General features: G+C 43.1%; 1 protein-coding gene across 1 annotated transcript; it reads right to left on the bottom strand.

The window, feature by feature from the left end:
* Positions 1-2,408: 2,408 nt before the first annotated feature.
* On the bottom strand, positions 2,409-15,797 carry LOC140466547 (procathepsin L-like). The gene is made up of 5 exons (XM_072562020.1): positions 15,658-15,797; positions 14,640-14,762; positions 10,534-10,713; positions 5,584-5,819; positions 2,409-2,532 (listed from the first exon to the last, which is right to left on the bottom strand). Exons 1-5 carry the CDS (start codon positions 15,787-15,789, stop codon positions 2,409-2,411), a joined length of 795 nt encoding a protein of 264 aa, XP_072418121.1. The 5' UTR covers positions 15,790-15,797.
* Between the last annotated feature and the right edge of the window lie 978 nt (positions 15,798-16,775).

Here is a 16,775-nt window from a genome sequence, read left to right as displayed (position 1 = left end):
ATTTTGAATTCCTTCTCAACAATGTTGCAGTTACTTCAGTTTCAGGACACAGGGCAGAACATGATGCCAACTCTGGAGTGAGATTGAGACTGGGAGTGATATCGAAATGGGTGTGTGTGTGTGTAGCAGGATGAATTGCCACATACACCCAGATTTAATTTCAAGATGGCTTAAAATCTAGTTGTGGCAGACTGTGTCAGCGTTCATTCAAACTTGACTTGGAGAAGGTGTGATGAGTTGCCTTCCAGAACATTTGCAGAATTTTTGATCGGTACTATTCTGTTCGAGAGGGAGTTCAAGGCTTTTGAACGAAAGTCGGTGACAGAATGACAATAAATTTCTGAGCCGGGATGGTGAGTGATTTGAGGGGATGTTGCAGAGAGTGGTAATAACTGTACCTACTACCCTCCTTGGCGGAAGTGGCTTTCGGTTTGGAAGGTTCTGTCTACAGTCCATCAGTCAACTTCACAGCTGTAGCTCGTGGATTGTACATACTGCTATCACTTTGTGATGATAATGGAGGGAATTAATATTTGTGGCTTTGATGCCAGACAAATGGAGTGAATGTCCTGGATGGCGTCAAACCTACTCAGCGTCCAAACATAGAACACTGAACAGTGGAGCACATTGCAGGCCCTTCGGAGCCCAATGTTATGCCAAACATTTATGTTAATCTAAGATCAACCTAAATACACACCTCTCCAATTGCTGCTGGGCATGTGCTTGACCAGCAGTCGCTTAAATGTTCTTCATGTCTCTAACTTTACTACCAAAGCTAGCGGTGCAGTCCACGCATCAAAACCTCTTTGTGCAAATAACCTACATCTGATATTTTCCCTTTGCTTTCTCCAATGGCCATAAACGTATGACCTCTCCTGACAGCCTTTTTCCTGGGTAAACGTCTCTGGTTACCTTCCACTTCTTTATCCAAGCCATTTATATAAAAACAACATTCCTTAATCCAAAATCTTTATCCAAACAATCCAAAATCCTATATCTGCGAACATTTTTCAGTACCTTGCTGACCACAGACGTAAAACTACCATACAATAATTTCCAGGTTTTTTTCCTATTTACTTCCCTGAAGAGAAGTACAATATATGCCTCCCTCCAAACATGAAGAACTACTATGGAGAGGTTGGATTCAAAGATCATTGCCAGAGGTGCAGCAACCTAATTCCTCACTTCTCGTACGAAATGTGGATATATCTGATCTGGCCCTCGAGATTTAATCATACTCATGCTTTCCAGAATTTCCACCAAATCCACATTCTTAATATCAATCTGCTCAAGCCTATTAAGCTCTTCCCCAGTATTCTCTCTAACATCAAGCTCCCTCTGTCTCATCAATACAATAGCAAAAAAACTCATTTTGCTTCTTCTCGACCTCGCCACGCTCAGTGCTTAAGTTCCCTCCACTGGCTTAGATCCAGGTTATGCTCTCTCAGATCATTCTCTTATTCCTAATGTACGTGCGCAAAACATTTGGACTTTTTCAAATCCTTCCCGCCAGGGCTTCCTCATGCCCCCAACCAGTTTTCATCAGTCCATTTTTGAGTTCTTTCCTTTCGACCCTGTAATCTTCAAAATATGTGCCAGATCCTCTTCTGCTCTTGTCATCCAGGGCTCCTTCCCTTTACAATTCCACACCGGTCTCATTGGAACAAAGTTATTCAACATAGCAAAGAAAATGCTCCACATTTCTGTTATGCATTTCCGTAAAGCAATTATTCCTAATTTACACTCCACAGCTCCTGTCTAAGAGCAGTAAAACATCCCGTCCCCAGATTAAATTTCCTCTCATAAAGCCAGTTTCAATTCCTCCCCATGGCGACCTCAAATTTGACGCATTTATGCTCTCTGTCACCAAAATGCTCTGCCATTGAGTTATCTGGCACTTGGCCTGGCGAATTGCCTCGCACCAAATCCAATATGGCCACCCCAGTCGGCATATCTACTTATTGCATCAGGAATACTTCCTGGAACACGTAACAAAATCATCCCCATCCAGATAATCTGCACCACGGATTAATATTGTGGAATTTCAAATCACCCTTATCAGCAAATCTGTTATATCTGCACGTTTCCAAGATCTACTGACCAATCTTTCCAATGTCTGTAGGAGACAACCAATAAAATAACTCTTTCTTTCTTTGTTGTCGGAGCTGCAGTCATCCAGGGAAGTGGAAGTATTCCACCATATTCTTGCCTTTTGTTTAGTTGATGGAAAGGCTGCAGAGATATTGATAGTGTGCAATTCAGTAATGGTTAAATTATCTCTCTTGTTGGATTATGTCATTGCCTGGCACTTGTCTGGTGAGTATGTTATTTGTCATTTATCTTCGCAAGTGGAGATATTGTCCACACTTTGCCGCATTGGACACAGATTTCTTCAAAATATGATAAATTCAAATGGTGTTGACAATCGTGTAGATATCCCCCTGCGTACCTTTTGGATAGAAGGCCAGTGACGAAGCAGCTGAAGATGGCTTTACCAAGAAGGCGACACTGAGGAACTCCGATCGACATGTCCTGAGCAGAAAGACATCAAATAACTGAAAACACCTTCCAGTGTGTTCGATATAATTACAACTAAAGGATTTTTTTCTTCCCATTCCCATTCACTCCAGATTTTCTTGGGCTCCTTGATGTCACGTCATGCCTTCATGGAAAGGGGTGTCATCCTCACTTTAACTCTTGAGATCATGTCGTTTCCCCAAATGTGGAGTGTAAATTAGGGACTAAAGGTGTAATGAATCACAAGCCGAGTATTCGTTCTGGAGTTCAAACTGAGGCTGCCAAATTGGCAATTTATAATACTGAACAGTTCTGATACCAATGCCAATATAATTCATTCAGTGGTGAGTGAGGTGCTCAACATGAGAGGACAACGGCATGCAAATGTGTTCAGAATTGCTTGTAGATTTAGGGGTCTGGAAATATCAAGTACCATTTGAGGAAGGGTACACCTGCTGATATGTGACCTTACTGCACCACACACCACCCCAGCCAAACACACTCCTACACAAAGCTGTGTTGTGATCGTCACCTCCACTCCTCTCACTCAATCACTTACTGTTGGTCTGTTACCCAAGATCAATACCAGCCCTCAGGTTGTTGTTGTACGCAGTTTTACTGCCTTCCTGTTGAGCAGGGCGACTGGCCTCTGTCCGGTAATGACCACTCCTTGGCGATGTCATTTGTGCAAAGCCCTTCTCTTGTCCAGCTCAGTGCCCGAGTGACAATACGTACACTGGGGCTTCATGAAAAGAGGAGACTCTGTTAATGTCGACTTGCCAGCCAGTGAGTGAGAGGCCATCACCTCCATAAAACATAGCCAGAGAATAGGTTTAGTTTAGAGTGCTGCCCAGTCACCAGATCATGTATGCCTGTCATATGAAGAGAGTGTTTCTTTCGTTTAGTTGTTTATTTGGCCAATGAAACGCTGGATTTTGGAGAGCAGAGTGGATGGGCAGACAATGAACTTAAAGTCTGCGTGGCCTCAGGAACAATTAAACAGTGTTGGCAGAAATCCAAAACAAAAGCGACAGCTGTCCTGGAGAATAACGCACAAGTCATCTACAATGAGTCCAGACATGAGAGTGTGGAAGAGCTGGGGTAAGGGCTTGAAGAGTGAACTGAAGAACAAGGTGAAGCTGTGTGGCATTGAGACAAAGAGCTGGGATTTGCAAGCAAGAGGCTGATCCCAAACAAATCCAATACTCGGGGCAATTGTGACGTGTAGACAGACAACAACGGCTTCTGGAAGAACAACATCAACCGTAAAGCAAATTATGCAAAAAAGTCTTCTGAGTATCGATTCAAGCCAAGTTTCTTAATTACACCACAATATGCCAAATGTCAACCCAGCAATTTGCACGGTAAATGACATTCCGAAAGAGTAAACACCTCTCTTAACAAAGGACCATATTTACACAGACCTACTAACGACATGAGCACATAATTCGAAGATTTCTCATCAAAAGTTTATAACTTCTTATCTCTCACACTCCAAAAGTAAGTTGTTCCTTTTCATGTAAAATTAGAGTGACTGACCAGCCCAAGGGGGTACATGGGAGAAGGAGACAGACTAAAATAGGTACCTTTATTCCTGACTCTTCACATCTGTCCATCGCTGTGTTAGGATCTTAACTGTTATAGTGGATGGTGCACGTCCCCGTCTGAAGGACAGAACATGCTGAATGCTCCGTTGATTCAGCTGAACGTCACATCCAAGTATCAGAGAATCCACAGAATGTAGAAAGTGCCCATTCGGCCCGACCGTATCCCTGTAACACTGCGTCTCCCAGGGCTTACACACCTAACCTATAATTCCATGCGCACTATCGTTAGCTTAACATAGACAATCCCCCAACCTCCACATCTTTGAACTGTGGGAATGGTGAGCATTAATTCACAGAAATGCAAGTACTCTTAACTCCTCAGACACATTGTACGAGGTGTTGTGTCAAGATGAAGGAGAGCATTCCAAGGTAAGGTTGAGATGACTTGGAGTGCGTAAAGATTATATAGTCCTTGCTAAGTGCTCCATCGTGGACATGCTGGTCAGGCATGTGTCCCCTTCTCTGTCACCGTCGGAATGAAAGTCGCCCAATCTTTGGCAGCATCTTGACTCCGCTGATGCCTTGGTCACAAGGAGGTCTTGATGGACATCAGCAAAGTAGATGGCACTGATGCTGCTGGGCATGACATTGGTCCAAACACGATTCTGTTGTTACCACGAGGCTGCTTTGGATATCGTTGTCTAATGCAGTCACTGCAGTTGCTGCCGGATCTTGTACTGGGACGAAACTGCATTGCTACCTCCATGAATCTGTGATGGAGACTTGCACTGACAGGAACCCAAACTCACGTTCTCCTAATCTCCATGAACCTGTGCTGGATACAGATCATGACAAGAACCCGAAAACACCTTTCCCCTCTCTCCATGAATTTGCGCTGGACAGCGATACTGACAGAACCCAAACTAATCTTCACTTTGCCTCAATTATTCGATGATGGATGCAGTAATGACAGGAAACCAAACTCACCTTTTCTGCCTCCATGAATCTGAGCTGGATACAGAGACTGAGAGGAAACAAAACTCACCTCCGCTTTGCCCCCATGAACCTCTGCTGGATACAGACACTGACAGCAAACTGACCCACTTGCACCCAACCTCCATGAATCTGTGCTGGATGCAGATGCTGCCACAATCCCAGACTCACCTGCAAAGCTAATTTTATGAATCTATGATAGTTACAGATATTGCCATGAACAAAAATAGAGCTCATCTGCTGCCTGCACGAAACTGTACCGGATATGTACACTGCCAGGGATTTAGACTCATCACCGCCTGAGCAGCCATGAATTATCGTCAGGACAGGAGCCATCAGGAAACCAAACTCTCTTGGCTATCTCCGTTGTGAGTCCATGCTGCTCGTCAAACTCACAGATTTCGCTGCGCTTCACCAAGAGGTAATTAAAATAAACTCCAAGAAAACTTACAAGCGAACACAGACAGGACCGAAGAAATAAAATAAAACGAAATGAGAATGAATCCCGACTCCACCACAATCTTACGCGAAGTCTTGGGGATTTACCTTTCCTGTGTAAGGGTAAGTTTCAGCAGAGTTGATGCCTTCAAGTAGAATCACTGTCCCAAAGGCGTGCGATGCGCTATAACCAGAGCAGGTAGGTTTGTGTCCACAGTCAATCAGATTCTGTTCACTGAGAGAAACCAGGTTTCCATGCCTTTTTGCCCACTGTCCTTCTATGCTACCAGTTGCACTGAAAGCCCAGGAAGAAGAACATTGACCCTAGTGTTGACAAAAATATAACCACATTAAATCATATTGATCGACAAACTATATCCAGTTTGCATCTAAATTCATTTGGAACACATTCTCACACTAATGCTCTTAGTCTAAATGTTTGTTCAAGTTTCTCAGAATTACATAGAATCTGTGAATATCGGTGTGCCTGGGTTCGGATTTGATTCGATTTATGTATTGTCACGTGTCGCGAACAACAGTGAAACCCTTTGTTTATGAGCAATATAGGCACATGATAGTATGCGAGGATGAAGAGATCAAAAAAGACTTGGACAAATGGTACATTGCAGAGAGTGGGCACAAGGCAAATTCAATGTCAGCAAGATTAGTATGATTGGAGCAAGACAGCCTCATAACCGTCTAATAACAGCTGGGGAAAAGCTGTTCCTGCACCTGCTGGTGGATGTGTTCAAGCTTCAGTGTCTTCTACCTGACGGAATGCATGTATGGAGTACATTACCGGGGTGAGGTAGGTCCTTGGTGATGTTGCCTGCCGTTTCGTGGTAGCGAGATGTGTAAGTGGAGATCATTGATAGAGTATTCGATTCCATAATGGTCTGGGCTGCGCACATAACCTTCTGTAGTTTGTTATGATCCTGAGTTTCTCAGTTGTCATACCAGGCCTTCCGATCCCAGACAGTATGCGCTCAAAGGTGCAACTGTGCCAAAATTCCTCCACATGCCAAAATTCCTGAGCTCTCTGAGGCAGAAGAGGCGTTGTTGTAAACACATGGTATTTTCCAGAAAGAATGTCCATTCTGGTCAGTCGAGGAAATTTGAAATTTTCCATTCTCTCAACCTTATTCCCATTGATGTACGTGGAAGCGAGTTCTTCTCCTTTCATTCTGAAGTCAATTACGTGTTAATTAATTTTACGAAAATTGAGAGAGAGAATGAAGCTATTCTCATTGCAGCACGTCAATGATCCCTCTATCTCCCTTCTGCCTTTTCATTCATCGTTGTCATATTTCCCTCCTGTTATAGTGCTGTCGTCAGTGAATGTATAGATGGTGTTCGTTTGGGATTCGTGGGTGTAAAGGGAGTACAGTAAATGGCTGAGTATTCATTATTTGGGGACGCAAGTGATGAAGGTTATTCGGGAGAAGGTGCAGTTGCCTATATTCAAGGATTGGTATCTGTGGGTCAGACAGCTGCGAATCCAGTTGCAGACCATAGAATCATGACCAATGTCACAGGGTTTTGATTTCAATGTGGAGAGGATAAGAGTGTTGAAGGCAGAGGGGTAGTCAATGAGCAGGAGTCTGACAAATGTGCCCTTGTCCAGATGTTTAAGGTGTGCAGGGAGAGAGATATTTCACCCACTGTGGACCTGTTACTTTAATAGGCAAATTTTAAGTGACTGAGGCAGGCAGGGAGAATGGAGTTGATGTGGACCCTCACCAGCTTTTCGAAGCACTTCATGATTATTGTGCTCAGGTCACTGGTCTGTATTCATTAAGGAACAATGAATAAGTTTTGTTTCCTCACTTACGAAGATGATGATGGTCTTCTTGAAGCAGATTGGGACTTCAGCTTGTGGAAGAGAGATTTTGAAGATGTCGGAGAATTTTCCACTAGCTGGTCCAAACTGGAGCTGAGTGCCTGGCGTGGAAAGTATTTGGGCCAAGCAGCGTCCTTAGGGTTATTCCCAGGAGGACTGAACTGATTTCTACAGCAGTGACCAACAACCTGAAGCATTGACATTTAAGAGGATTATTTGATTATGAAAAGTCTTCTTAATAGGAACACTTGTCTCATTATTCAATTTCCACTCTTGCCAAATTCACGAAATGCATTGGCTATCAAGGGAATATGGCATGGCCCTCCGAGAGGGACAGAATGAACGCTGTTTCCGATTGGTTACAACGATCATGGTGTTCGATCAGACCAAATAGGATCTCAGGGCAAGATGCACAGGCTCCAATTGTGTGGGCCTTGCCAATGAACTTTGGTATCTGGCATTTGCTGGTCCCCAGTCCGGGGATCGACCATAGTCTGCTGCCAGGGCGGGGAGTCGTCCTTGAGTCTGCAACCCAGAAACTTGGTTTCAACAATCCTTTGGCTACAAAGTGACCAGTTCGGGGATTGGGACCTGTTGTCACAGGAAGAAGAGTTTGCAATTCTTCACCTCTGAGGGCTGTGCATTGAGAGGTCTGGGAGATTGCAGTTGTGTTCGAGGATAGGTGATAACACTATATGCAATGGTGAATAAAATGAATCTTGGATGGGAAGGGATTCCATAAAGTGGTTGGATGAGGTGCGACAGTGTAAGCAGCAAAACCTTACCTCTGCAAACCTTGCTCCTCTTCCTTCCACATCCGACACCAGGCTCTCAGTACACACATTGATCCTATATGACCATGACATTAGGCATCATGGTGATGCAGTGACATTAAGGCTTCTCTCCACCGAGAGAGAAACAGCCATGTGGAAGGTCAAGCTGATACCACTTATCGAAAAGGATAAAATAACGTACGAGGTTTGTCATGCTCCTTTTCCTCCTTTTCCTTCATTGTCTTAGATATAATGAATACCAGTTTTGGATGGGGCAGGAAGGATCGGACTCATTGTTGCAGCCTGTGAGCCCTGCAATGGTTTGTTCAGTCAGCCTCGCTGCATTTTTGCCTGGCGGGAGCTCTGACAATGCTGAGCAGAACTGGGCAGCAGTTTGGAGGTGGAGGCTCAACCACTTCGATGATATCTTGAGTCTGGGTCTTCGGAGTGACCTGTGTGTGCTTTCTCCTCCAGCAGGGCACTGTCCCTATTACTTGTGATTGGAAAGTGGCACCTCTACTACAGGCCTGTGGAGCAGTTGGCGATGGGGTACAGCATAGTGCCCATGGCCAGCAAATGCTGAGGGTGCTTTGCCTGCTTCTCCATGCCAACTGCCAAACTGTCCTTGGAGGTTAGATTATTCATTTGATTGGGAATCTGGGTCCCCGCAGTGTGTCTGCATCCCTGGCATCATTCAAGTGTACATTCCTGTCTGCTGCATCTGCTGCTCCCTGGTACATGTATATGTTTGCCGACACGACTGTCTCTTCTGCCCGTACCGGGTCGCTGGCAGCCCTCCGAGTGCTGTGGGAAAGGACACAGTGAGGTGCTTACCAGACTGTGCTCCCACATCCTCAATATCTCACATTCCCAGGGAGCTGGTGGTGTGTGCTGGACGCAGCCTTACTGATATTTCCTCTGAGGCTGCAATACTTCCATGTTCAGAGAACGAGGAGTTGTCTTCTTTCCCTGAAGAGCTAGAATAGATGCTGATGGAACCGACAGAACACGAAAGACAGAAGTTTCTGGGGCTATTGCAAAGACACACTGAGAATTAATGAGACTGACAGAATGCTAACAAAGCAGTGATGAGTGGTATTTACTCGCTTTGTAGAATGTGGGTGTATCATGTTTTCTTGTGAGAAACAGGATTCACTCCTCACAGGCTGAGGAATCTGGTGACAGACACCTCTTCACCAATCCAAGAGCTTTCTGTCCACCAGTGTTCTCTCATCTCCTGGAATGACAGAATGGGAAGGATTGAGAGAGAGATTTAAGTTTGGCATGGCCGTGGGTGTTGGTACATGACGGGAGGTATTCCGAGGTAGTGAATTGGCAATGCCAATGCGATGTTGGTTTTGAAGATGAGGAAGACGTCAGTGACAGCATGAATCTGGGTAGGAGGGGGTGCTGGGGCTGGGATAAAGTGAGTCGGAAGGGGGAAGGTGGGTTGTCACAGCGATTCTGACACATAGCATTCTTATGGCATGTTGGTTGTTTTTCTGTACCATTCTCTGGCCTGTTCGAAAACATTCCTATCTGAGCAGGGCAATGTTACCATTCTCGTGATCATGTTGGTTCACAGCAGCTTTTTCATGATGGGTCAGCTGCCAGGACATCGGACACTAATCAGGAATCTATTGAATTGCTCCGGGAAGAATGTGTGGGAAGATTAGACACGGAGTGGATATGCGGGATGTTATAGCTGCATTGACGTAGCTACCGAGATGCTTTTGATAACGATAGTGAGAAATCTCACTGAGCCTCATGGTGTTTTCCCTCCGAAACATACAATGCAACTGACACTTCGTGAATTACAGCAAATAATCCGATCGTTTACAACTCCCATTTGTACACAATATTTCATTACTTACCAGCAGGCTCTCCCCTCCTGTCGATCAACCCTGTCCAGTTGGAGAGAATGATTGAGAGAGGTACAAGGCCCAACAGAAGTGAATGTGGTTTTAAAATTTGGGGTGTCGAGCATATGATCGAATATTCTTTGAAGAAGACTGGATATGGTATCACAAGGAAGCTTGGCACTGCAGCTCGCAACATTACCATTGTTGGGTTGTGCCAATTTACATCTGAACTTATATTTATTACATCGGAATTGTACTGGTAGACTTCAATTTTACAATTTAATCTAACCATTGAATTTGTTTTTGCGGTAAGATTTCTCTAGATATTATGAGTAAAAGCATGAACATTACCATTGATACATATACCATGCTCCCTTGCCTGACCATAATCAATACCAGGAAACAAATGCAACAAGAAAACAGGAGAAGCAATTTGGGTTAACAATGATCTACTGAAACGAAGCCTTTCCTAACAATTCCTACAAGCTGATCATAACGTCCAATCCTGTTCAGAAATTAATGTCTGCACTTAATAATCTTGAAAGATGTTTCTGATTTATTACCTGGTTTTTCACTGGAGTAACTAAACCTTCTCTTCGCCAGTCAACAGATGCAGTTCTCAATTCGATGGGACTTTCATCAGATTCACTACCTTCATCTCTTTCATCAGCTTCAATTTCAGTCATGTTAACTGCTTCGATTCGGGGAGGTCCATTCATGAGCTTATTGAACTCTTCATTAGTCTGAAAATTCAAACACATTGGTGAAATGATTGACTTTTTGTGGTGATTATGTCGGAGAAGTGTCAATAACGTAAGCTACATTCTATATATTCGCTGACTTTAGCATGAAGTGCGGGGAAAGCAATGAGGGCACTCGTTACTCGTGTTTAATCTTTGACTGAATAAATGAGCACAGGCAAGGAAGTGGCCATCCATTGCGTACCAATCCAATATAAAGCTGTGTGAGAAGCCTCGAGCAGCTCAAATATCTCTGCTCGATCGTTCAATTATCAAAATGGCAGGAGCTGTATACACGTGTTTCATTTTGCAAAAATCAGTTCGATAGTCGTCGCTGATCATTAAAACCTGACAGGTCAATTTCATCATGGAAGGATAGGTTAAGTCACTTCAGATTGGTGGGGTTTATTGGTGTTTGAGACGAACCTTCCCAATCAGGAGGATTTCAAATTCCATCACCGGCCTGATCTGATTTCCGGATAAAACGTTGGTCTTGAGTTGGCCTCATGGCCTATGGATCATTAGATTTAGATTCAAAACTCAGATTGTTCATTTTCATGAAGATACTGGATTGGAATGGTTGGAAAAGGACCAGATTTGATGCTATCCATCATCACATATCTTATCATGCAGATCTGTGGATGTCCGCATATCAAACTGAGATTGCAGACTGGTAGTGAGTCATATGGTGTCTCTTTTTGATGGGTAGGGAGGGATGCATGTCGGTTTGAAAGGGGATTAAACATGTCCCATCCTCTGAGTAATAAGCGGGGCCCTAGGTACATGCAAAAGTGGGAGTTGCGCCTGCCTTTTTGATGGCTACATGGAGCATGCCTTGTTCCAGTCCGAGTCTGACCCCTGTCAAAGTTGTGTCTTTGATCCATTGATTGTTGCTTCCGACTCTCACCCACAATTAGAAATAGTAATCAATATTGCTTCGAATTTCCACCCTTCCCCCAACTTCACCTGGAATCGCTGAAAATCTTCATTTCCTTTCTTGATTTTAGTGTTTCCATTTAAGGGCTAGACCATCTACTGTCTCCCACAGTTATGTTGAACTACGTTCCTCACACACTGCTATCTGCAAAGATTTCAATCCATTTCCCAGGTTCTCCACCTGTACTGCATGTTCATCAGAGTCAACACCCAGTGGGGTGTTTGTAACATCTTCGTTTTTCCTTTCCTAAGGACTCCTCTTAATGCCGTTGACAGGCATTTCAGCTGTCTTACTCAGTTTGCGCAATTGTTTCCTCCCCCATAAGAACATAGCAAATAGCAACATGAGTAGACTAGTGGCCCCTCCACCTTGCTCCATCATTCCATTATGATTGATCCAAAACTGCCCATGTTCCTGTTCCTTCATTTTCTTTGTGGCCCTTGATTTCCCTACCGCTTAAGAATCTCTCTCAGATTAGGCATACAGAGAGTCCTAGTGTTATAGAGATGTACAGTATGGAAACAGGTCGTTCGGTCCAACCCGTCCATGCTGACCAGGTATCCCAACTCAATCTAGTCCCACCTGCCAGCACCCAACCCATATCCCTCCAAACCCTTCCTATTCATACACCCATTGCAAATGCCCTTCAATTGTGCCAGCCTCCACCACATGCTCTGGAAGCTTGATACATCCACGTACCACCCATTGTGTGAAAACGATGCCTCATAGGTCTCTTTTATATCATTTCCCTCTCACCCTTAAACTATGCCCTCTAGTTCTGGATTCCCGATCCCAGGGAAAAGAAATACTTTGTCTAATTATCTTATGCATGCACCTCATAATTTTGTAAACCTGGATAAGGTCACTCCTTACCCTCCGACGCTGCAGAGAACATAACATCAACTTGTTCAGCCTCTCCCTATCGCTCAAATCCTTCAGACCTGCCAAAACACTTGTAAATCTTTTCTGAAAACTTTCAAGTTTCACAACATCTTTCCGAGTGGAATGAGACCAGACTTGCACGCAATATACCAACAGTGGCCTAACCAATGTCCTCTACAACGGCAACATGACCTCCCACCTGTATTCCTGTATTCAATAACATGACAAATATAGTGGAGAATAACAAACTCTTTCTTCACTATCCTATCTTCCTGCCAAGACATTCAGGGCTCAGAGAGAAGGAATTCCTCCTCATCTCTATTTCAAAATTATGTCCATCTATTGTGATTCGATGATGTCAAGTCCGAGCCTCTGTCATTCACGTCAACATAATCTGTGCACTCACCGTGTAAAACCCAGTAAGAACATGTAAATTTCAAAGGGATCACCTGTCATTCTTATAAACCCCATTCAGTAAAGTCCCAACCTGGTTGGTCTTTACTCGCTCGACAATCTTTGGTGCAGTTGTTCCCCTCCATCCCAGAAGAAAAATCGGGTTATTTCTGTCTTCACTTTCCATCATCCCAGTCTCTGTTTCTTGTTTAGCGAATAAATCCTCTACGATTGCCGATATGTCACGCACTACCCAGAAGCTATTACTTTGTTTAGCAATAGCTGATGTGGCACTGCATGACATGTCTTTTAAAATTGCAAATGCACACAATCTATCGGCTTTCCTTTGGTTAAAAAAAGTTTTGTTTCTTTGTTCAATTATTAACATTTGTCCAGCAATTTATTAAAGAGGCAAAATAAATATTTGCCTTTAATGCAGTACAAAGACAGCATTAAAGTGGGGAAGTCTTGTTGCGATTGGACAAAGTCAGTCAGACGACACAGGGGGCACTGTGATTAGCATTGATTTCACTCGTTACGGAGAAATATTTGGAAGGAAATTTGAAGCAGGTTAATCAAAACTATTCCTACGAAGAAAGGGGTTATCACAAGAGAAACACTTTGACAGACTGGGCCTACTCCACAATAAAGATGAGGAGAATGACTGCTGATCATACTGAAAGAAATAAGATTGGAAGGAGATTGACAGGAGTCATGGTGAGAGGATGATTTTCTTGATGGGAAAGATGAGAACAGAACCTGGCGTAGACATTGTCGCTATTACCAACTTATCTATGCGACTCAACTCTGTGATCTGCCTGTATTTATCGCATTACAAAGCTTTTCACTGTGCCTCGGTACACGTCACATTGATTTCAATTCGATTCAATTCAATTCAATTTAGTTCAGTTCAGTTCAGTTCAGCTCACTTCAATTCAATCCAATTCAATTCAATTAACTTCTTTTCAATTCATAGGATGCCTGTGTAATGCTGATGTCATTAGTTACATTTGTTTGACATGCCAAGAACAGGGGAAATGACTAACTGTCCTGAGGAGCAATAATACAGAGAGCAGGATCATGTACATCAATTTGTTTGGAAAGCAGGTTAGTTTAACTGCTTTGGGATAAAGTTTGACAGTGTTAGGTAGGGCGGAGCCAGAGATCGAGCAGTCTCAAGAAGAATATTGTAGCCCAAGCGATCAGCCTCCACAGTACAGAATGCAACTCCGGCGTCCAGACATCATAATGGACAGCATCTATGGAGACTCAACAACATAGAGGTGTATCCATAGTGTGACTGCCATCCATAGAGGGAGCTCAAGACAGCCAGTGTTGTTTAATGCAAGTTAGTTGTGCAGAATCTGATCGTGCAAGTGAGCAAACATTGTCGAATCAGGGGATTGTTAGTCATTAGAGTTCTCTTCCGCAGAGAGAAATGGAGACTTGAGTCATTGAATGTATTCAAATTTGAGAGAGGTGATTTTGATTTCTAGAGGAGTTACGAGTTAGGGAAACCTGGAATGAGAAGGAAGTAATCACCAATTTGGAGTAAAGGGAGATCAATCATTAAGTGCACTGAATGAGTGAGTCAGCTTGGAGGACCAAATGTCCAAGTGCTCCTCCTGTAGCTGAATATAACTTCACAATTATAAAGCTTCACAATTTCACAATGACCACCATCAAATAGATTCCAGACGATACATCCTGCACACACCAGAGCTCCAAATTTGTTCATTCCCACTTTAGATGTGCGTTTTCCCAATGAATGTTCGATGTTGTGTTGTTCGATGTATCTCATGTTGTCCTCCCATATCATTCTCCTGTAGCTCTCCTCATCCTGAATAAAGAGATTAATATAATCAGGCTCCAGCATCTTTCATTTATAAAATTATACAGAAGCATAAAAATCCGCTGGTGAAACTTGAAATAACATTTTGCTGTCAGGGTCCATCCTCCGACCCATATCTGAAAATTATTAATCAGGTTCCCCTCACCCCACTCAAAATAACCCACCCATAACAAAACCTGTCGCGTGGCCAATCTAGAGATTCATGCTGAAAGTATATTAAGAATAAAATAGCTGAACAACAGGATGGTTTAATCGACCGTCATGAATGACGTTGACAATGGATACGTACTCTCCACTACCACCTGTCCCTGTCTGAAGTAAGATTAAGCCAGTGGCAGGCAGGAAATTCAATAAGCCACGTCCTTGCGAAAAAACTGAGGCCAATACATGGGCAATTACTGTGCATGTATAAACCTTCTTAATCTGTTGTGTGAGAGACCTGCCATAAGTTGCCAGCATAGTAAAGTCGGTGTCAGCAAAGAGACGCTTCATTGAATGGGCCGCTTGGGATGATCAGACGGCCTCGCCATCCCTCTGTCTCCAAGTTCCCCACTTACAATTGCCTCTTCGACACCAAGAATGGATCTTAATCTTCGAGAGGCAGGTTTGTGGTATTTGTAGTAAATCCAACAGGACTGCATCGGGATCCTAGTAAATTAAGATACACTAAGTCGCTCCTGATTCACTTTGTGTTTGGTCAGTTCTCTAATGAAGTTAGAAACTTGGAGAATGCCCATTGAATTTCAAGATCAATATTTTCTCAATGTCACTTCACTCAACAGATACCTCTCATTGACTGCAACTACATATTCTCAATCTCTGCCAATTGTGTGCAGACCATTCCTATTCTGAGCGAGCTTAACATTACAGGCTCTCCTTTTACCTTGGTGTACTGGTTCCCATGTTGTGATTTCCAATTTTTCCAGTCTTCATCCAATTTTGAATCAAGTATGCCTGTTGAGGCTGCAGCCAGAATAGATACCGCCACACTGCCCAGAAAGAGCCAGAAGTTCATGATGGACAATCTAATAGGCAAAAACAGTGGGCTTTAGACAGGGAGTTTTGTAGTTTTCAAGTTAGCTGCTTCCTTATTCTGAGAAGGAACAATATAAATTGTACAAATAATACAAACAAGAAAATTCCAACAATTCATCCAATGCTGAAAGTTTAATGTAATTCACCTTCATGAGGCATCGTCAGTGGATTGGAATATTCCAGCACTAGATTGATCAAATTAATGACGTTTCAAATTTAAAATCAATTATTGGAAAGAACACGGTTAAATGAAATAATACTTTTCCATAAATTGCCTTCGTGTGATGAAAGTTATTTGACTGACGGTCCACAGGTTTAATCATTCAACAGCTCATGTCGTAATGATTTCATTGCATTCAACCTTACATTGAGGAATGAATCCTTAGAGGGCATGACTGTAGGATTAGCAACAGGAAATCAAGAACAGGTGGACATATTATATCGTTATCTTCTGTCACTTTAGACAATGCAAAAAAAAATCTGAAGACAACATGTAAATCGCGAGTTGAAGGGGAAGGAAGAAATTGAACCAATGCAATCAAAATGGAAAGATACAGGAAAAAAAATCTAACTTAATAAACTCGTATGTCCTCCGTATAAAGATAGAATTAATGATAGGATTCCGAAATTAAATGTGTGCAGCATTCTTAAAATGTTGATGTAAAAAGTCACAAAACAATGGGTATGACATGAAAGTAGTTTCGGAGGTGTGGTTCCAAAATGGTCACGGAAGGGACCATTCAACTGAGTATTCAAGAATCCTTCATGTTCACGAATTCAACGACCAAAGCGGAGGGAATTTGGCCAGCTCGTTTGATAGGCTTCAGTGTGAAGAGGGAAAGTTGAAACGAGAGGCAACCATTCGTGTATTTTTGTTTACACAGAGGCTGGTACATGCCTGGAAAATGCTGTCAGTTGGGGTGCGAGAAGAAGATGCAATGTAGACGTTAAGAGAAATTTAGGCAG

This window comes from Chiloscyllium punctatum, chromosome 43, assembly GCF_047496795.1.
Source record: "Chiloscyllium punctatum isolate Juve2018m chromosome 43, sChiPun1.3, whole genome shotgun sequence".
Lineage (NCBI taxonomy): Eukaryota > Metazoa > Chordata > Chondrichthyes > Orectolobiformes > Hemiscylliidae > Chiloscyllium > Chiloscyllium punctatum.
The sequence above is the reverse complement of the archived record's forward strand: the minus strand, read 5'-3'. Positions and strand labels throughout refer to the sequence as shown.

Coding starts and splice junctions, on each gene's coding strand:
- LOC140466547 (XM_072562020.1), bottom strand. CDS start 15,789: ATGAACTTCTGGCTCTTTCTGGGCAGTGTGGCGGTATCTATTCTGGCT. Junction 14,763..15,657: donor ATGGGAACCAGTACACCAAG/GTAAAAGGAGAG, acceptor CTCTTTATTCAG/GATGAGGAGAGCTACAGGAG. Junction 2,533..5,583: donor GTAAATCCCCAAGACTTCGC/GTAAGATTGTGG, acceptor CTTTCTGCTCAG/GACATGTCGATCGGAGTTCC.